Source organism: Alternaria incomplexa (assembly GCF_024043165.1).
Source record: "Alternaria incomplexa strain BMP 0042 chromosome Unknown scaffold_5, whole genome shotgun sequence".
Lineage (NCBI taxonomy): Eukaryota > Fungi > Ascomycota > Dothideomycetes > Pleosporales > Pleosporaceae > Alternaria > Alternaria incomplexa.
In genome coordinates, this window is record NW_026249854.1 from 1,636,621 (window position 1) to 1,656,514 (window position 19,894).

At 54.0% G+C, this 19,894-nt stretch overlaps 6 protein-coding genes across 6 annotated transcripts; 4 read left to right on the forward strand and 2 right to left on the reverse strand.

Annotated features, from left to right (window-relative positions):
• Positions 1 to 1,187: 1,187 nt before the first annotated feature.
• CYP6 (Peptidyl-prolyl cis-trans isomerase cyp6) lies at positions 1,188 to 2,728 on the forward strand (the record flags this gene model as incomplete). Its single annotated transcript, XM_051434026.1, has 2 exons — positions 1,188 to 1,267; positions 1,384 to 2,728. The coding sequence occupies 2 exons, from the start codon at positions 1,188 to 1,190 to the stop codon at positions 2,726 to 2,728; spliced, it is 1,425 nt and encodes a 474-aa protein (XP_051292544.1).
• Positions 2,729 to 3,471: 743 nt separating this feature from the next.
• Positions 3,472 to 6,049, reverse strand: J4E90_004462 (uncharacterized protein; the record flags this gene model as incomplete). Its single annotated transcript, XM_051434027.1, has 2 exons — positions 3,472 to 5,751; positions 5,999 to 6,049. The coding sequence occupies 2 exons, from the start codon at positions 6,047 to 6,049 to the stop codon at positions 3,472 to 3,474; spliced, it is 2,331 nt and encodes a 776-aa protein (XP_051292545.1).
• A 776-nt stretch (positions 6,050 to 6,825) lies between these two features.
• On the forward strand, positions 6,826 to 7,677 carry J4E90_004463 (uncharacterized protein; the record flags this gene model as incomplete). The annotated part of the gene is made up of 1 exon (XM_051434028.1): positions 6,826 to 7,677. The coding sequence occupies one exon, from the start codon at positions 6,826 to 6,828 to the stop codon at positions 7,675 to 7,677; it is 852 nt and encodes a 283-aa protein (XP_051292546.1).
• A 1,777-nt stretch (positions 7,678 to 9,454) lies between these two features.
• Positions 9,455 to 14,747, reverse strand: J4E90_004464 (DNA-directed RNA polymerase II subunit RPB1; the record flags this gene model as incomplete). Its single annotated transcript, XM_051434029.1, has 2 exons — positions 9,455 to 14,320; positions 14,391 to 14,747. 2 exons carry the CDS (start codon positions 14,745 to 14,747, stop codon positions 9,455 to 9,457), a joined length of 5,223 nt encoding a protein of 1,740 aa, XP_051292547.1.
• A 586-nt stretch (positions 14,748 to 15,333) lies between these two features.
• Positions 15,334 to 16,939, forward strand: J4E90_004465 (uncharacterized protein; the record flags this gene model as incomplete). The annotated part of the gene is made up of 4 exons (XM_051434030.1): positions 15,334 to 15,403; positions 15,464 to 15,525; positions 15,576 to 15,805; positions 15,856 to 16,939. The coding sequence occupies 4 exons, from the start codon at positions 15,334 to 15,336 to the stop codon at positions 16,937 to 16,939; spliced, it is 1,446 nt and encodes a 481-aa protein (XP_051292548.1).
• Positions 16,940 to 18,892: 1,953 nt separating this feature from the next.
• On the forward strand, positions 18,893 to 19,627 carry J4E90_004466 (uncharacterized protein; the record flags this gene model as incomplete). Its single annotated transcript, XM_051434031.1, has 1 exon — positions 18,893 to 19,627. The coding sequence occupies one exon, from the start codon at positions 18,893 to 18,895 to the stop codon at positions 19,625 to 19,627; it is 735 nt and encodes a 244-aa protein (XP_051292549.1).
• Between the last annotated feature and the right edge of the window lie 267 nt (positions 19,628 to 19,894).

Here is a 19,894-nt window from a genome sequence, read left to right on the forward strand (position 1 = left end):
GGATTAGTAGCGCTATGGCATATGGTGAGGACCGGAATTGCTCGATCTGTCGATGTAACAAGCCAATGTGCGCAGCACAGGCCAGCGCCAAGCTGCAAGCAAACTTCGATGCGCATCCCATGTAAATGACCCATCATCGTAAGGCGATCTTTCTGGGCTCAAAGCTTCATACCCCAGTTCAATGCATCGATGTGCATTAGCTTGTGCATCAAGTCGCACAGTCATGTTGGGTCAGGCTATACCCGCATCCGGTCTGAAGCCCGTGGGGTTGGGATGACAGGCAGATTACAAGGCTCGTGGATCCATCGTTGCTGTGCATATCTGGAAGGTTAGGTTGCGAGTAGGCATTAGCGAATTGCTGAAGCTCCGTCTTCGCAGTGACAGTGTCACCACACCTGTAATTGTCAGGCATGCTGTGTCGCCTCCCTGGAGCAGAAGAGCTCCTGCAATCTCGAAGACAGCAGTGACAAAAGAGATTCCTCCACTTCCAGCGAGATAGTCCCGCAGTCCTCGAAAAAGGATGAACTGGAGGCTCTGGTCTGGGCTGGCTGTCAGGCTTCGGCTGTTAGCAAGTCGAAGCGAGAAGCAGAGGCCCGCTCCAGGATTTTGAAAGCCGGTGGTGGGAAGATATGCCCAATATACAAGACGATGCCCTTTGGTCCAATGCTCCTGGCGGACGGGGCCGGGGATTTCGGATCGATATGCAGCAGGCAATGCAGTGGCTGCCCGAATCTGTGTGCAGGGATTGCCGTCAGAAGCCGGGTAGCACTCAACGGTCCGCCTCTCAAAAGTACTCAGAGCTCTTTCTTGGTACTCGCACTATTTCCGGACAATGGCTTGACAAGCGCGGAAGCTTGCATCTCCCAGGTGCATCCTAAGTTCGATCTGTCAACGCCGGTAGTGTATGCATCAGGACGCTGCTCTTGCCTGTAGACAAGCGGGACCAAACGACGATCTGAAGCGCGGGCTGATGTGAAGGCTGCTGGGGCACGTTGCCCAGGGAGTATTGGCTCAGCAGCTTGCGAGACGTGAAGGTGGAGAAACGCGACATGTACCTGGAGCTAAGCCGCATTGGGCGTTACGTCATGATGACTAAGCGTCAGGGCTACGCGATCTCGGATGCTGTCGCGCGCGTTGACGAACACTTTGCGACAAACACTCGTTCTCGGCACAACATAGCCCAAACGATGTCTGTGCTGCTGGAAACGTCACTCGGAGATATCACCATCGACCTGTTGGTCGACGATGCGCCCAGATGCTGTGAAAAGTAAGTCGATCCAATCCCTACGCGCGCCTTGGGTTTTCGCACCTGCATGCTGCATGCTCCATCCCGCTGTCGCCCCAAGCTGAGCATAAACAGACACTGACAATTCGTCGCCTTAGCTTTCTCAAGCTGTGCAAAGTCAAGTACTACAACTTCGCCCCCGTTCATAGCGTCCAACCAAACTTCTCCTTCCAGACTGGCGACCCCATCGGCCCTGGCTCCAAAGACAGCGACGGCGGTCGCTCAATATGGGGCTTGCTCGACCCCGCACAGCCCGCAAAGAAGACGTTCGTACCCGAGTTCAAGCCTAAGCTCAAGCATGCCGAGATGGGAACCGTCAGCATGGCGACCGCGCCGAACCCCGAAGATCCAGACGAGCGGTTCGCTGGCAGTCAGTTCATCATAACGCTGGGACAGGACATCGACTACCTGGACGGCAAGGCGGCCATATTCGGAACAGTGGTAGAGGGTTTTGACACGCTGGAGAAGATAAACACGGCATATATCGATGACCAGGGCCAGCCACTCAAAGACATCCGCATACTACACACAGTCGTCCTCGACGACCCATACGACGACCCCGCCGGCCTCGTGGAGCCACCCGAGAGCCCTGTACCCTCCGCCGCGCAGCTCGCCACCGTCCGCGTCGCGTACGATGAGAACCTCGAGGAGGACAACGACCCGGAAGCCCTGGAAAAGGTACGCAGAGAACGTGAGGCGCGCGCACAAGCCCTCACGCTCGAGATGGTAGGTGATCTGCCATTCGCCGAAGTCGCACCGCCTGAGAACGTGCTGTTCGTGTGCAAGCTCAACCCAGTGACGCAAGACGAGGATCTGGAGCTTATCTTTTCGCGATTCGGCAAGATTCTCAGCTGCGAGGTCATCAGGGACAAGCGCACAGGTGACAGCCTGCAGTACGCCTTTATCGAGTACACCAATCAGAAGGACTGCGAGCAGGCCTATTTCAAGATGGATGGTGTTCTGATCGACGATCACCGCATACACGTCGACTTCTCCCAGTCCGTCTCCAAGATTGCCGACGATTGGCGGGACGTTACGAACAAGAAGCGGAGACGGGCTGCAGGTGGTTTCGGTGGTATCGACAACCTCGAGAAGAAGAAGCAGTATCGTGATGGCTCCGGACGCCAGATCATGTCGGATTCTGTTGTCAACAACTTGGTGGCCGATCGCGACGTTTCAAAAGATACCGCGCCACGGCCGAGGGATACCGGTAGAGATGAACGACGAGACGACACACGGAGGCGTGAACGGAGGACGGAATACCACGACGACCGCTTCAAGCGGAATCGTAGTCGGAGCCCCAAGCGCGACCGTCGCGATGGTGATGATGGAAGGTACAATCAGAGGAGAGAGCGAAGTCGTAGCCCAAATCGCCATCGTGACAGCCGTCGGGAGAGAAGTCGGGATCGCTATCGCCGGGATGATCGGGACCGCCGGCGATGAGGCCACCATTTTGTAGATCGAGGCGCCTTTGGTTTTTGGGATTAGGGCCAAGATTGTACCGTCAGTAATGCGTCATCTGGCTGGTCATTCTAAGTAGTTAATGCAAATCCTCATAAAATACCAACGCGAAACACGAATACGGTCGGAAGAAGTGCCAGTCCAAGTACGTCCGATTGCATCATTGTAGCAAGCAAGAAGGGTCAAGTGCGACAGTGTCACGTATAATGAGCATGTGAGCTTTAGAAATCAGACGTTCCAGCGCGCAGGGAGCAAACAGATGACAATCAAAGGTGCGTCTTGCATCATAAAATATCAGATATGTGACAAAATTTACTCTTCAATTTGTTCTAAAGGTGTTCCTCTCTTCTTTAGGAGATGACGGACTTAGATGTATATCAGCTAATGTCAGATAACAGAATCGAAAAAAACGGACTTTACGCGTTGGCTACCGTGAACTTCCAAGCATGCGTACCGTCGTGGTAGAGGATGCTGCTTATCGAGTGCCTGTTACTTTATGCCGGCTATTCACTCCGGAGTGCCATCGTGTAGATGTAGCACTCGTGAATGAGCCAGCCTCCGTTTTACATGGCGATGCGACAGTATTACGGTCTCTGTTCTTAATGTTCGCGATCTTTACCAGCCGATGAGGCTTTCGGTAGTATGCTCAATCGAAAAAGTTGGCTATCGTCGGTTTCCGGTAGTGAGGCGTGGTATATTGTTCGAGGTTTGGACTCACTATCTCTTCAACCCGAGACGACGGCAGTATCATGCTCTGCTTCCTCAGCACCATCCTCCTCCTCATCACCGTTCCCCTCCTTCTCAGCCTCATAAAAGTCGATGAGCTCATCACAGCACGACCACCAAGTAGTCTGCATCTCCAGCTCTTCATCCAGCGCCTCAAGAAGACCCTCAGGCGGCATCACCGGCTCGAAGATGCGGGCAAAATGCGTCTGGAGCAGGGCGCGCGCAGAGTCCCAACCACCCCGACCCATCCCCCTAACGAACTGCCAGTAATCCACACGACAATGAGGTATCTCGCGGAGTAACTTGTCTATGAGACTATCTGCGTCCCCACCTTGAGTTACTGCGGCGACAGCGGCTTGGTAGAGACCCGATTTCAGCGTGAACTCTGCGGTTTCAGCATCGCTAGCTTCAGCTATGGCGGCGGCGTAAATTTCGCGGTAGTGTTCGTAGTTCCATGCCATGCACGGCGGGATTTCGAGACCAAGCGCGTAAGGTGGGAACCAGTCGTTGCGGAGAAACATGGGAACAGCTGTTGCGCCGATACAGCGTGGTGCTGCGATTGCATTATCCCAGTCGATGATTCCGGTTACGTTGCCCTCCTCGTCGCAAAGGATGTTTTGCAGGTCGAGATCGTGGTGGTGGAGGGTAAAAGTCTCGCCAGATTGCCCGCGGAACGCCGGCTGACGGAAGATGATGCCGAGAATGGCTTGGACACCACTGGCTTCACGCCCATCGTCTTCGTCCCAATCATCGTTTTTCAGTATATCTTCAAGAATCTTATCATTCATCTGTTTCATCTTGGCTTTCACGCGAGCGCGAATATATTCCTCGGTTGTAGCAGCCGGTGGACGTTTAAAAGATTCATCACCATCTTTGTATGTCCAGTGGCACGTGGGTCCAACACCGATGAGATTGCCGTCGTCGTCGAACGTCGGTGCTCCAATGGCCTCAAATTTGAGAGTCTGAATCTGAATCATTACTCGTGCCAAAGAGCGTAGGAACTTGAGACGCTTCTTTTCGATATGGGGAGGCGGGACATCCGCATGTTGGAAGAGATCGGACTCGACGCATGGATAATCTTCTGGGAACCAGATGTTGTTAGCTTGCGTACCGGGTAGCATCGTCATCAAGATGTACGGGAAACCGAGCGCGTTGTCGTGACCCGTGGAGTAGTGAATGACCTGTGCGACAGGTGCCGTTGTGTTCTTGCGGATGTACTCAATTAGCTGAGCTTCGTTCTTCAACACGTAGGAGTCTGCTTCCGTCCAGTGTGCAAATGTACCATGGCCAGGGACGCGGACAACGTACTTGCGAGTTTGCTCGCCTTCACAAACAGTGACAAAAGTCGCTGCGTTGAACGTGCCCTTCGCGCGGCGCACTACTTCGACGGTAGTGGTGGGCGAGGAGGAAAGATCACAGGCCTTGATCAGTTCGCGGTACTTTGCATCGGGAATTGCCTCAATCGTCTTGAAGTCGCAACGCGGGCCGTCACCTTCATCTGAAACGTCTTTGTTGGTGTTCGCGCTTTCGCCACGCTTGCCCTTCTCCGCATCAGAAAGTGTACCCGAGCCAACTGCGGAGTCATTGCGGCCTGGCTTGTCTGGATTGAGCTTCGAGAATCGGAGATCCATGAAGCGTGAGAAGTCAAGTTTCTTACAAGCAGCCTTCACATAGCGGCGCAGACGATGTGTCTTTTCCTTTTTCACAGCAGGCTGCTCTGGCAGCGCGGAGATCTCCCCTTCGGCTTGATCTACAGATTTAGTGGGAAGCTCGTAGGCGTTGGGTTCCAACAAGCGTACGGAAAGGCCGTCTTGTGCCTGGGTCGGTGGATGCTTTAGGTTCGAATGCGATTCGAGGGAAGGAGAGATACCTGGTACGAAGAATGTGTCACCACAGTCAAGACGCGGGAGAGAATGGTCGGTTGGAGCCGTCGACGTTAAAGACGATCGTGAGGGTGGACCAGTGTTGCAGACTTCTGATGTGTGATGTGACAAAGTGGTTGCTGTCGGCGTGTCGCTTGGTAGACGAATCGGGGAGTTTGACTGATTCGTCGAGGACGGCTTCTCAGAGGTCTTGCGGCCCAAGGTAGTGGCGAATGAATGACAGATGTCTTTTCCGAGATTAACCACCTTTTCGAATGGCTTACATGAAGTAGCATGAGATGAAGTAGATGTCTTGGGGGTGGGGAACAAAGTCCCAGTCGCAGCGCGTACATCCTTTTTGTCCTTGAATCCAAACATCGTTGCGCAGGGGTTCTGAATTTCTTCAATAAACTGGCGCTGTTGGTGGTCAGGTCTTGTCAACTCAAGTGTGGAGTGTTGCGGTCTTGGGGGTTGAGTTGCCGGCCCCAGACAAAGAGTCAGTAACAACAAAGGCACAAAGTAGGAGACTCTTATACGAGTATAGATTTGGACTTACCAAGTGAATCTATCTCAGCACGGCCACGCCTTTTGTGGGACCAGCGCTGATAGTAGTGAAGTACGCTAAAAGACAACGGAAGGCCGTGAGCAAGAAGCGTTGACGTACAGAGCCAGGACCACTATCCGAGCGTTCGCGTTTGTCAACAAACTCTGCCATATGAGTGAGACCGAAAGCAAGCGGTTCTAGACTATGTAAGACATACCGTAGTTCTATGTTGGAATGCACGCTTATTGTGTAGCCACACAATGAGGGAATCAAAGGAAGAAACCGAGATGTCACCCAATCACCCTATTGATGGTGTCTTTAATCTCCGGTAATTGCGGCAAAACAGTAATGAGACATTGTCGTGTCTGATGGGAGCGACTCCGTACAAGCAACGAGACAAGCTGCTCTGATCTTGGCGAGGAGCCATCCAAGTCTTTCCGAAGAAGGACCTCCAAGTGCAATAGAACCTTTGCTTCATGGTGTACCAAAGGCAAGTGTGAAATAAGTTAGTATCAGCACAAGATCTTCTGTGTCTCATTAGCTTGGTGAAAGGTATGTGGTACTTTGGACCGCTGACAGCTTGCGAAGGAAGACTGTGGCAACCCAGTCGCAGCTATGACCATTCACCTCTCGTACCTCGTAGTATATCAAAAGGCACTCTCCCTGCCATAGATATACGCACACAACTTCCTACGCAACCTGCACTCCAGTACGGATTTCTCAACTATCCCCACAGAAACATACGCGTACTCAAAGTATACGCCCGTGATCCATTCAAGCTCCTACCTCATCCTCCCATATTTGACTCTTTTAGCTCTGTCGATATCAGGAACCGTTATTCCTCTTCGCAGTCCTCGGCCGCAACACACATTCGCTGTACACCTCTTGTATTCTTCAGTCTTCTGTGTAGCAAGTCTCGCCATCATAGGACTAGGTGATAATCCAAGATGCCCATATTCAAGGGTTTGAAGAGTAAACTCGGTGCTGGGGAACCCAAAAAGGAAACGAAGGCCAAGCCACTCCCTCCTCGACTCGCCTTCACGGAGCAAACCTACCCCGACGAATACATCATCAAGAATTTCGACGACCTCTTTTCCAAGACAGTCCGAGTTTGGAGAGGCGGTGACTGGAATAAGAATGTAAGAAATGGTGCCACAGGCGCACTATTCGAATCATCCCACCACGTGCCCGGCGAAGGCGCTAAGGATCGTGCGGCTTTCAAGGACGGCAAGTTTGGATTTTGCCTAGAGTGGATCAACTTCTTGTACGAGGGAAAAGTCTATCGTGTCCGCTGTATGAATGCGTTCTGCGTAAGATCGCAACAATGTACAGACCACCCCAAAGCAGTGTACAAGGACGGCCCAAACCGCATCTATGATCTCTTGAATTGGGGCGAGACGATCAGATATGGTATGATCAAAGATATCGGCGCTCCAGAGGTTCCTTTGACGGATGAACAGCGGAGATTGCAGGCCGTGAAGGATCTCAAAGAGCTAGAAAACAGGCTAGGTGTGGCGTATGACGATGGTCAACCTGCCGAAGAACTGACTAATCAGGTGGAAATCATGCGGAGAGCGATCAGTAACAAAAGTTACTTGCTTGAGGACAGATCAAACGCCGCGCCCCAACCCTCTGCTCCTGCCACTATTCTCAACTCCAGGAAAGCTTTGAGTAACAATGCGCCAGGTAATCCAGACCTCGATGCCAAGGCCAAGCGTAATCCGAACAATGCCGCAAAAGGAGGCAAGACGGCCTTCACAAGAGCCTTGGACTCGATCAATGAGCATCCGGGATCCTGAGACCATATCTACCCACCGCTTTGAAGGTCATGAGAGGTAGACTTGTAGGGACGCATTGTGTACGCAGTTGACCCTGTCTTGACTTATCCGCAGATTTGGCGCCCATGGATGAGATAGCGAAGCTGATCTCCGACTTTTGGTATAGCGTGAGGTCGATATAGAATAGAAAAGATCCCAAAACTATCTCTTTCTTGCATGTGAAACATGATTGTCTCTCGAGGGTAGCGAAAGAACATAGGCGTGAACGATTGCACACGGCGTTAGTGGAATGCGTCGAGGCGTGTTATGAGAGACATAACCGGTAACTGTAGATGCGCAGTCAAGGATCTCAAGCTGCCGCTCGATCTACCGAGCCCGAGCGTAGCAGGGTGAAACTGTTATGCGCATCGTGGATAATGTGTGTGGTGTCGTATGATGGCCCTGGAGGCAGGTACGGTCCGCCGCGCTGACGCGAACGGCAAACACAAAGAGCGATCAACCAGAAGCCAGGCCAATACCCTTTGATCATTTCGTGAGCGATCTCGATTCTCACCGACCGCAGTAAAAACTCACAAGCCGTCCGTGGCAGTCAACAGCCAAAAGTGTGAAAATGGAGTGAGGTGGAAGAGCGAGGAAGCGACCACCGACGCGACAACGAAGGCCGCACTTCAAGACACGTGATCGCGCGATTGCCGAGTGCGGAAACCACGACCCCAACGCTCCCATGTTTTGACGACTAAACAGACGAGATCGTTGCGCCTAGTAAAACTGAATCATAAGACACAAGTTAGTTGATGCATGTTCCGAAGAGAAACAGGAGACGACACACACACACACATCCTCACATCCTCGAAGCGGATCACACGCCAATTGACAATAACATCGTCATATTTCTTCTTAATTATCTACCCAGCACCCAGTCTCAGCCAACGCGCAGCAACGCAACAACGTGACTCTATATTCCCATCTCATGCGTCTCATTTTCCCTCCAGCAAGTAAAAAAGCCCCACCGAAACGCAATTTGTATCGGGCCAGCAAGTCTGTCTTTCTAAACATGCGCAAGCATCCATCTCTCAAAAAGAAAGCCCCCGATTATGTTCTGAGGGCAAAGGCGCGCAATAATTCAACAAACAGACGCTCCGCTACCAAACGCCCATGCGCAATTTTCTTCCAGAGCAAGGTAAAAGCAGAATGATTAAACGCCCGTAAAACAACCCCAGCCGCGTAGAAGGGAACTCAGGGTGTTTGTATGCAATCTTGAACCGCGTGACAAGAGTAAAAGAAGAAACGCGCAAAAAGCAGGTTTTTGGTGCCACAACCGTGCAGCTTCGGATAATAGTGGTACAAAAGCATGGAAAAAGAGGGAAAGCCCCATCACTCGTTGCGCAGAATCCATGTGAGTGACAGTAGTAGTGCCGTGAGCCTAGTTAAAGGAACGGCATACCACATATACAGACATGAGACTGCTATACGAGACCAGCCGTGATAGGGTAGAGCGACCATGGACGGAAGAAGTTCTAGGAGAGAGCACTCTCGGGGGAGAAGGGGAGCAGGTAAGGCACTTGCTCGACATTTTCACACCGGAAGAGGTCACTCACCTAGATCATCAAGCCATGGTAAAGAGAGAGGAAAAGAACATTTTCATACACAAAAACTAGAAGAAGAGATCGAGAGAGAAAAAAGAAGGCTCCGATACCTACATCGCCATCAAGCCAACTATTGCTTTGGAGATCTGGAATAAACGTTAGCACGTGCAAGATAAACGGAGTGTTGTCTACAACTATGACCAAAGGGTTACTTACGTAGGAGAGTACGCTCCGCCCGGAGAGGTAGGGCTGTAGCGCGGAGAGGTAGGTGAGAAGGAGCCTGCTGGACTGGTGGGCGAGTAGCGAGGCGACGTCGGGCTGTATTGCGGCGACGTGGGTGAAGTTGGAGACTGCCTGTTGCTGCTCGCTTGGTACTGAGGGCTTGTGGGACTGTACTGCGGCGATGTGGGGCTGTATTGTGGCGACGTCGGGCTGTACGCGGGGGACGTCGCGCCACCCATGAACGTTGGGGACGTCGGGCTGTAGTTGGGCGATGTGGGAGAGTATTGAGGCGACGTCGGGGAGTAGCCAGCAGGAGATGTGGGCGAGTACGACGGTGATGTGGGTGAGCCGTATCGAGGCGATGTAGGCGAGTAGTGCGGGGATGTAGGCGAAGCCATGTATCCTGGTGATGTTGCGGCGAAACGAGGGCTGGCAGTACCAGGCGAGGTAGGCGAGTAACCAGGCGAGGTTGGTGAGAAGCCTGGAGACACCGGGCTGGTAAAGCCAGGGGACATGCCAGTGAAGCCTGAACCACCCGGGCTTCTGCCTCCGTCGTACCCGCCGGGGCTGAAACCACCACCTCCGTACATACGACCATAGTCAGTGAGACCACCGGAATCGTCACCTCCACCAGCGGCAGCCATAGGAGAGAACGAAACCTGATCGTAAGAGCCGACACCCATGCCACCCTCGTACGTAGGAGAGCCCAAGTCATAGGGTGTGTTGGCCCCGTCACTCAGGTAGTTGCCAGCGCCAGCAGCGCCACCCATCATCTTGGAGTTGTCCTCCACCATGGTGAGAAGCATGGCGTTGTCCATGACGACGTCAAACTCTCCAGTACCCATAGGCGCCAACTGACCGAGCATGATGTTCTCAGATACACCACGGCAGTCGTCCAGCTCACCAAATCCGGCAGCTTCCAGGAGAATCTCGACTGTTTCTTCGAAAGAACAACGCATAAGAGCACCAGTGTCGTTACGGTTGATACCGTGACGGGTGATGGCCATGAGAAGACCACGCTGGCACATAATGTCGACGAGCAAGGCCATGTGACGATGGTTGACGTAAGAACCGTCGAAGGACAAGACCATACCAAGCTCCTTGAGAAGACCTGCACGAGCCGCTTCGATCCCAAGAACAGCGAGGATCTCGATGAAAGAGTTGGAGTAGGTCTTGGTGGCATCAACGCCCTCAATGGCAAGCACCTCGGCCAGTGCAGTACCTGTAGTATCGAGCACCCACTCCTTGCACTCGTCCTTGTTCTTCGAGTGTACAAGAGACTTGTCTGCCAACTCAACGGTAGTGATGTGGTCTCGGATGAAAGCACGCTCGATACCGCGAACACCACGTAGCGTAACGTCATCGAGAAGATGCTTCTCAAGCTTGCGCATCCATCGCTCGTCACGCTCGTCCTCATCCTCGTCATCCTTTTGAAGGTTCTGGTCCCAGATGAAACGAACACGCATGACCTGCTCGTCGGCGTTCTCGTCACTGAAGATGACTGCCAGGTTGGGCTTGAACTCTTCCTTGATCTTGCCGGCAACTTCGCCAATGGTGATACTCTTGTCCAACAACTTCTTGCGGTCGAGGATGATTCGAAGCAGCCACTTGGACTGGGACTCGATAACTTCGTCCTCTTCGGGAAGAATGAAGTAGGACTCAACCATGTCCTGGTCCTCCTCAACTAGCGTGGACTGGATGTCGGGGTCGTAGTAAAGCTCAACAGCTTGTGTCAATGAGCGGAGGGTTGTGAGCTCGATGGTGCTTCGCAGGCGCTTGGCATCCTGTTGGCTGGCCTTGGAGTCTGTTTGGCGGACCAACATAGACGGAGTCTTGATGTTGGCAGCGACGTTCAGAATTTCCTTGAGACGGGGCACACCGAGAGTGACGTTCTTAGAAGACACACCGGCAAAATGGAAAGTGTTAAGCGTCATTTGTGTAGCGGGTTCACCGATGGATTGCGCGGCCAGAACACCTACCATCTCACCAGGAGCGACAGCGGCCTTGAGGAAGCGGTCTTCGAGTTCACCAAGAACATAGTTCAGGGCCTCCTTGTTTAGGCGATGCTGAACGACAAGCTTCTTGTATGCGAGACGAGCGCGAAGATGAGCCTTGAACAGATACGTTGCACTGCTCTGGGCCTCTCTTGACAGTTCGTCGGTGCCACGAATGACAACCAATCGCTCCAGAGTCTCTTGCACCTGTCTGATGGTCTCGATGGGGTGTAGGTTGCTGACAGCCTTCTCGGGGTTGATATTAAACCGCGCCTGAGCGGACCGGATCATACGCTGAATGTTGAGCGGCAACTGGAAGGACTCTAGGTTCTCGTCGGTCACATTCTTGCGGAGAGTCTGACGATCAAGTTTGATCATCTCGAACTCTTCGTCCAGGGCTCGTTGAACGTCGACGTCACCCTGGAACATAGTAGCACCCTCCAGCTTCGACACTGGAATCTCCGGGTAGTCCGTCGTGAGAACGTCAAGCTTGTATCCATCCTCAAAGTCGGCCTCGGAAGCCATGAGGATATCCATGGACTGGTTCTCAATGTGTGCGCCATCCAAACCGTCTTCACCGTAGATGAACTCAACGATATCTCCCATAGAGTTACGCACAGTTCCATCGTACTTGACCATAACATCTTCGAGCGCCTTGACGAGACGACGTTGAATGTAACCAGTCTCAGCTGTCTTGACTGCTGTATCGATCAAACCCTCACGACCAGCCATGGCGTGGAAGAAGAACTCCGACGGCGTAAGACCGCGCAGATACGAGTTTTCGACGAATCCACGAGACTCTGGCGAGTAGTCGTCCTTGGAGAAATGCGGCAGTGTCCTGTACTTGAAACCGTAAGGAATACGCTGTCCTTCCACAGCTTGTTGACCGACAAGGGCAACCATCTGAGAGATGTTGACAGTGGAACCCTTGGAACCGGAGACGACAGTTTGGACAACGTTGTTGAAATCCTTCAAACTGGTCTGAGCAGCGGTACCTCCACCCTCACGACCTTCGTTAAGGAACTTCTGGACCTTGGATTCGAATGTACCACGAATCGTCATACCAGGCATGGGCTCAAGCGCGTCCTTAGTAGCCGTCGCAATGATCTCTTCAACCTTGGCCTTGGACTTGCCGATTTCGGAGGCAATCTTGTCGGAGGTGGCGGGGTCTGGGATGGTGTCACCCACACCGAAACTGAAACCGTACGTAAGAAGCCACCAGTTACAGATGCGCTGGCAGGCATTGAAGAACTTGACTGCTGCATCCGGTCCGAGCTCGTTGAAGATGATGTGAATAACACCACCTGCAGAGGCTCCGACAATCTTCTTTGTGACCTGACCGTAAAGCAGCTGACCACCCTTGATAGCGAACGACTTGTCGACGATGTCGTTGTATGCATTGGGCTTGGAGTCCGCCTCCTTCTTCTCAATGTTGACCTCGCGTGGGAAAGCCATGCTGATAATCTGCTTACCAGTCCAGAGAGGCCGGGGCTTCAGAATGGCCGGCTCTGGAACAATACCATCCCAATCAGGCACCCACATGAGGATGGGCATGACCTGCTCGATGGGGATGAAGTTGTCACGACGACTCATCTTGTAAACACCGAGAAGCGTGTCCTGCACGATACCCATCAAGGGCTGGTTCTTCTGTGGTGATACAATCTGCTTGGGAACCATGCACAAGTTCTGCACCTCAGCGCGGGTCTCGTCACTCTGGGGGACGTGAAGATTCATCTCGTCACCGTCGAAATCAGCGTTGTAGGGTGATGTGACGGACAAGTTGAGACGGAAGGTTGAGTAGGGCATGACCTTGACGCGATGTCCCATCATGGATTCCTTGTGGAGCGAGGGCTGACGGTTGAAGATGATGACATCGTCGTCGTCAATGTGGCGCTCGACCTTCCAACCGTACTGTAACCGCAGGTCGTCGAGGTTCTTGTTGTGCTTGAGGTCGAGACGGACACCGTCGGCCTTGATGACGTAGTTGGCACCAGGGTGTTGGTTAGGACCGTTGCGCACCAGGTTCGTCAGCTTGCTGATGTTGAACTTGGTGACAACCTCGGGGTATGTCAGGGTACGTGCGATAGATCGAGGCACACCGACTTGGTCCAGTGACAGGTTAGGGTCACCGGTGATGACAGTACGTGCGGAGAAGTCGACACGCTTTCCCATCAAGTTACCACGAAGACGACCCTCCTTGCCCTTCAAGCGACCACGGATAGTCTTGAGCGGTCGGCCAGACTTCTGCATGGCCTGTGGAACACCGTTGGCGTCGTTGTCCATGTAGGTGGCGACGTGGTACTGGACGAGAGCCTCAAACTCGGCCGTTACGTGAGCAGGCGAACCCTCCTGCTGACATTCTGCGACACGACCGTTGGCGCGGATAATGTCTCCAAGCTTGTAGGTCAAATCGTCCTCTCCACGCATACCCTGACCAGTACCGTCGACGGAGATACTGGGGCGAACCGGAGGTGGAGGTACTGGCAGGACATCGAGAATCATCCATTCGGGGCGAGCGTAGTCGGCGTTCAGACCGAGCAGTTGGAGTGTGTTGTCAGACATGAGCTTGAAGATAGTCTGCGCCTGCTTCGGTGTGATGACTTCCTTGCGGTCGCCTTGGCCGTCGTCGTCGTCCTTCTTGCTCTGTTTCCAGGTGCCGGTCAGCTTGAGACCCTCCTTGCGGATAGAGTCTGGCTGTTTGCTGCCGCAGCCGCCGTGGGCGATCTTGGGGAGCTTGTTCTTGTCGCTGCCGTCGTCCACATCCTGCATGCACACGGTCTTGCCCTTGGACATGCGCCAGATCTTGTCGAAACGCTTCTTCGCATCCTTGGTCTTGGCGGCGGCGGCCCAGTCAGGATGGTTCTGATATTGCAGTTAGCATGAGCACGAAAATCTAGGATCTGAAGTCTCTGTCTTCCGCGGGAAGACTTACGAAGTCAGCCTTGATCAGACCACACGTGTGGCAGACAGTCTCGAGCAGCTTCTTGATCTTCACGACGAAACCGACGTGGAAGACGGGTGTGTGCAGTTCGATGTGACCAAAGTGACCCGGGCAGGTCTGAATGTCCTCCTTGCAGGTCGCGCACGAGTACATGCGGTCAATGGTGCCGAGCTTGGGGTCGTTGAGACCCTGCTCGCGCGGCTTCTGCTTCTGCTCGTCCATGGTCTCCGGGTAGATGATGTGGACCACACTCATGGCCTTGATCTCCTCGGGGGAGAGCAGCCCGAACTGGATCTCCTTGATCGTCCGGAGCGGACATTTCGACACCTGGGGGGCGCCGGGAGGCATCCTGGCGGCGGTTGAAGTAGAAAGGGAGTGCGGGTGAGAGAACTATCGGTCGGCGGTCGCGGTGGCCACGCCGGGCGGTTCCTCCGCGTATTAAGTAGTAAGTGCGACTGCCGTTGTAGCTGCGTCGAGAGCTGTGGGGCCTGGTGAAAGACCGATTGCGCGCCGCGCGCTGAAAGAGATGCGGTCGAAGAGTCGTACCCGTGAAAAGGGCGGACGGGGGTCGGGGGCTCGCCGGGTCGCGCCTCGGGGTCGAAGGCGTGCGCGCGTATTAAAAGCGCTCGGGGGAGCACTATCGGGGTCGGCGAGGTGGAAGACGCGCTCTAAGTAGGTAAGAGCGGCCGTTGGTGATGGCGGGTGGGGTGGTGGTGAGGGCGTCGTGCTGTTAGAGACGGAAGGCGACAAAGAGTTGCGGCCGCGCTTTGACGCACTAGCCGAGTCTCACGTGCAGTGACCACCGCGGACGGGACCACGCCGATTCCATGCTCCTCACTTTGCGCCTATGGACTTCATTCACCAGTCGCGTCTGTAAAGATGCTGCCAATTGAGTTCCTTCCTCTGCACTCCCCGCCCTCTGCAGTGCACCACCATGAATCTCTCGCTGGTTGATCCCTTTGTCCTCGCGCAGGACTGCCCCGATGTCATCACTGGCCGCCTACGTGAGTTCGACATTGTTCCCAGGTTACTTTTCCCACCAGGCAGCAGCTGACAACGCGCAGGCAGCGGCCACTCGACGTCAATTCGCTTCAGCCACCGCGGCGATCTGCTTGCATCCGGACGGGTACGCGAATGTTACGCCGTGCCATGTGATTTCCGCTGATTGGATTCCAGCACGATGGCATCGTCGTCATCTTCGACATTGAGACAAACGGCGTTGCGCGCAAGCTGCGCGGCCACACGCGCCAGGTCCAGTCTCTTAGCTGGTCGACCAACGATCGCTATCTTCTGAGCGCCGGACAGGACTGGAAGTGCGTGCTCTGGGACTTGAAGGATGGCTCGCGGGTGCGCACCGTCCGCTTTGAAGCGGCCATCTTCATAGCGGAGCTGCACCCAAAGAACCAGTGAGTGCTTACATATCACGTAGGGTTATTTTTATCTAATTGATGTCTAGCATGCTCTTTGTAGCCGCCCTCTTCGAAGACCAGCCCGTCATCGTCGACATGTCCGAGGAAGTCCCCGTCAAACACTCCCTCTCGTCCGCGCCCCATCGAACCGACATAGAACGCGAGAATGCCTCCGAGAAGCAGACGGCGCAAGACGCCAAGCAGACGACCACCATGACGCTCTTTACACCGACGGGCCAGCACATCATAGCAGGCACCAACAAGGGGTGGCTGAACATTATAGACACCGAGACACACGCCGTCCGCTACTCGTTCCGCGTCACCAACAACATCATCGTATACATTCGCATGACGCCATCAGGGAGGGATGTCGTACTCAACTCGAGCGATCGTATTGTCAGGACACTCCACCTACCCGATCTGAGCGACCCAAAGTTGGACTTTGACACACTGCAGCTGGAAGTCGAGCACAAGTTCCAGGATCTTGTGCAAAGGCTCTCATGGAACCACGTCTCATTCAGTCCTACAGGCGAATACGTCACAGCATCTACCTGGATGAACCACCACATCTACGTCTGGGAGCGTGGTCAGGGCAGTTTAGTCAAGATTCTAGAAGGCACCAAAGAGGAGCTCTCCGTAGTCGAGTGGCACCCATTCCGACCCTTCGTCGCCGCCGTCGGAGTAGACTCAGGCCGCGTCTGGCTCTGGTCGATCCTCCAGCCTCAACGCTGGTCCGCCCTCGCCCCCGACTTCGTCGAAGTAGAAGAAAACGTGGAATACATCGAGCGCGAAGACGAATTCGACATCCAGCCTCTCGAAGAATTGCACAAACGGCGTCTAAACGCCGAAGACGAAGAAGTCGACGTCCTCACCGTAGACCCTGTTAAGACCTCGGCCACGGAATTCGGACCGGCGATTGGCGACGCAGAGTTCAGGATGCCGGTCTTGTTGGATATCGAGGCGAGCGATAGTGAAGATGAGGTGGTGGCTGTGGGTGCTGGTCAGTTCAGACGGCGCAGTCCTGGCGCTAATAAGGAGTGGATGAATGATGACGAGGTGGCGGTTAGTGGTGATGAGGCAAGGAGAGCTAACGGTACTGCAGTGAACGGGACGAAGAGACGGCGAGGCTGATGAACGAAGCATAGGCGGCTGCTAATATCGTTGCTACCAGCTGTATGGGAGGAAGTGCTGAGACGCATCGCGCGACAAGAGCGCGCTGACATGACAACACTGTATGGAGTGTGCTTGAATACAAGACATCGTCAATTGCATAAGCGGTTGATAGACACCACAGTGAGAAGGACTAAGGATAATATCTTATCAATACATTACTACCACCTCATAGAATAAAAAATCTGAACAGGTCTGCAGACTACATCAACCCAAAAACTTGCAAAGTGGGTGATCCAACGTCAACGTAGACTCCAGAGTGTTCGGTTTTTTCCTAGGTTGGCGTGCTACCTTGTTCTTCTCCGCGGCTCGAATGCCATATTGGCAAATGAGCTTCTATATTCTTCTAACATGTCGTGCTTTCCCTGGTCAAATACTCCGCTCCACGATTGAAGTAGATGTTCGTCTAAATCGCAGGTGACTGTAAACTCCATAATGTTTGATGATGCGTTACGGAGTGGGCTCAAATGGTTTCCAATCATGTTTTTCATTTCGCAAACGAGCGTCTCAATGGCGTTGTCCTGATCTTACCTCTACATTCCCAACATATTGCGCATCCTTTATTTTGCTCAAATTTAATACATATTGATTTCCTTGTGATTGCTAGGTGACCACTCTTCTCTTTTATGAAAAATGACCTCCTGCTGCCGACTAGCAAGATGGACCCAATTGAGCTCCGAAAATGTCTCGTTGTTGCGACTACCTATTTTGACATACTACATATCTCGTACCCACCTCGCATTGTGTTGAGAAAAATGTAGCACCGTGTTCCTCCATATGGTAGGCGGTAGCACATGTTTGAGTCCACAATTATTGGCACGGATTGACTTCGGATGGCGTGGCGCGGCGTCGCTTCATCACACAAACGACGATGAAACCTGTATTGGCGTTGACCTGGCGGTGATGACCTTGAACATGTTCTGGGCAAGGCTAAGGCAACACCAATGCTGCAACTTGTCTAGATTAATCGTGGATGGCTGGGGCGACGATGGATGCGGCGGCAGGTCTAGCAAACGTCACTCGGCCTCGGTTGGTAGGCGTTGTCCCTGGTTGTGGATTGTGATCAGGCCCAGGGGCGATGCATGAGAGTCAGCGGTACTGTGCAAGCTGATGCGCCTCGATAGAACCATGGATGAGGATGCAAGGCGCGTCGCAGTGCGGTGAGCCCCCGGGAAGTAAGGGCATTCCAAGTATAGAACCATGTCCGATGGACTGCAGACTCTGAGCGTCTCGGATGAAGAAAAGGTTGGGTTGGTGTCAGACTCCGGGTGGGCGATGCGCGATGCTTCTACCGCACCGCCCGCCGCTCCATGGAACGCGCAATTTAGCTCGATGCCACACGGACCTCGCCAGTCGAACGCCAACATCCTGCCGAGCACACCATGACGGGCAGAACAGACAGGAGAACGCAATGGAAAACGCGATGCACATGCGATAATTGCCTGCCAGCAGCGACAGCGAGATATCCAGAGCACAAATGCGGCTAGCGTGACTGGGGGCCGTGCGCCCTCCTCCTCTTGGGAGTGTCGGAATACAATGAGAAAACGTTAGCGACGATTCCCGCCCAATATGATCTGGGAAACCGACCACCCCAGCTGGGCCGGCGAAGCCCTTTCTTTGCCCTCGCGGCAGCCTTCGTCACCACCCACTCTCCCTGCCACTCCCCCTCTGCATCTCTCCACGCTCTGCTTGCATCGACGCGCTTCATCAGCTCGACGATACCTCGACTTCCTGTGAAGCACGGCTCACCCAGCTTGCTGCTCACCCTAGCCACCGACACGCCAACGCGCTGACCGGCAGAGCCACTGTCTTCTCTCCTCACCGCTGCAGGCCAAACCATCACCACCACCATCTCTGCTGCCCTCTACATCAGCCATCTCAGTCCATCATCGCCGCGTTCCTCTGCACGCGAACATGACCACGAAATCACCAAAGACACTCGTCGTCGCACTCAAGCTGTCACCGGATTCCCTGCGAGACTTTCCACACGAGCCTGCAACGCCGCCCAAGGAAGAGGCCAAGCCCTCTCCACCAACACCCGCGCCGCAGATTAACGAGCCCTCACCTGCTGCCACGCCCGCCGACTCAACCCCCAACATGAACGGAAGCACACCGTCGTCGCTGGCCCCTCCCTCTTCGAAGAGGAAGGGCCCCAAGCCCGGCAGCAAGCGGAGTGCTGCGCAGATGGAAGCTGGCGCAGGCGCGAATGGCGCAACCCCCAAACCATCCAAGGCCAAGCCAGGGCCAAAGAGGAAGAAGATGGGCGACATGATCAACGACCCCAACTCCAAGGGACCCTTCCCAGCACCCGCCGCCATCAACAAGGCAGGCCCCAAGGCAAACCTGGGAGCCATCAACGAGCGTCTGCGCGCCCTCGACAGGTCAGGGGCCAAGTGCCGTCGCTGGGAGAAGAAGGGATTCCAGGTCCGCAGCTTCACCGGCGTCATGTGGCAAGTGCCTACATACCAGCCAGGTCGCAAGGGCGCTTTCGCCGACGACGTCAAGAGCGACAGCACCGGCACCAGCGAGTCCAAGCTGAAGGACGAAAGCAGCGCAATCAGCGACAAGAGCGGACTGAACGGCGACAGCACACCCGTACCAACGCCCATGAACGGCATAGCAAGCTCTCCTGCTCCTATTCCCACTTGAGGCATGAACTCTCTTGGTCTCATTTCCTTTGATGTATTCCTGCTCTAGCCTGCACCTCTTGCGGCTCGACCTTACTTTATTTCTTGCTACCTGTTTTATATCGACTTGCTTCCTTTGTCTTGTTTGGCGTTGAGGGGGCGCATTGCATCACTACGTAAAAGGCGCCAACTGAGGCGTCACTGGCTTGCCACGGGCAGCATGGTGTACGGCGCACAGGTATGTTGTGAATGGACATCACAAATACTGGATACGGACATGGAATCCGGA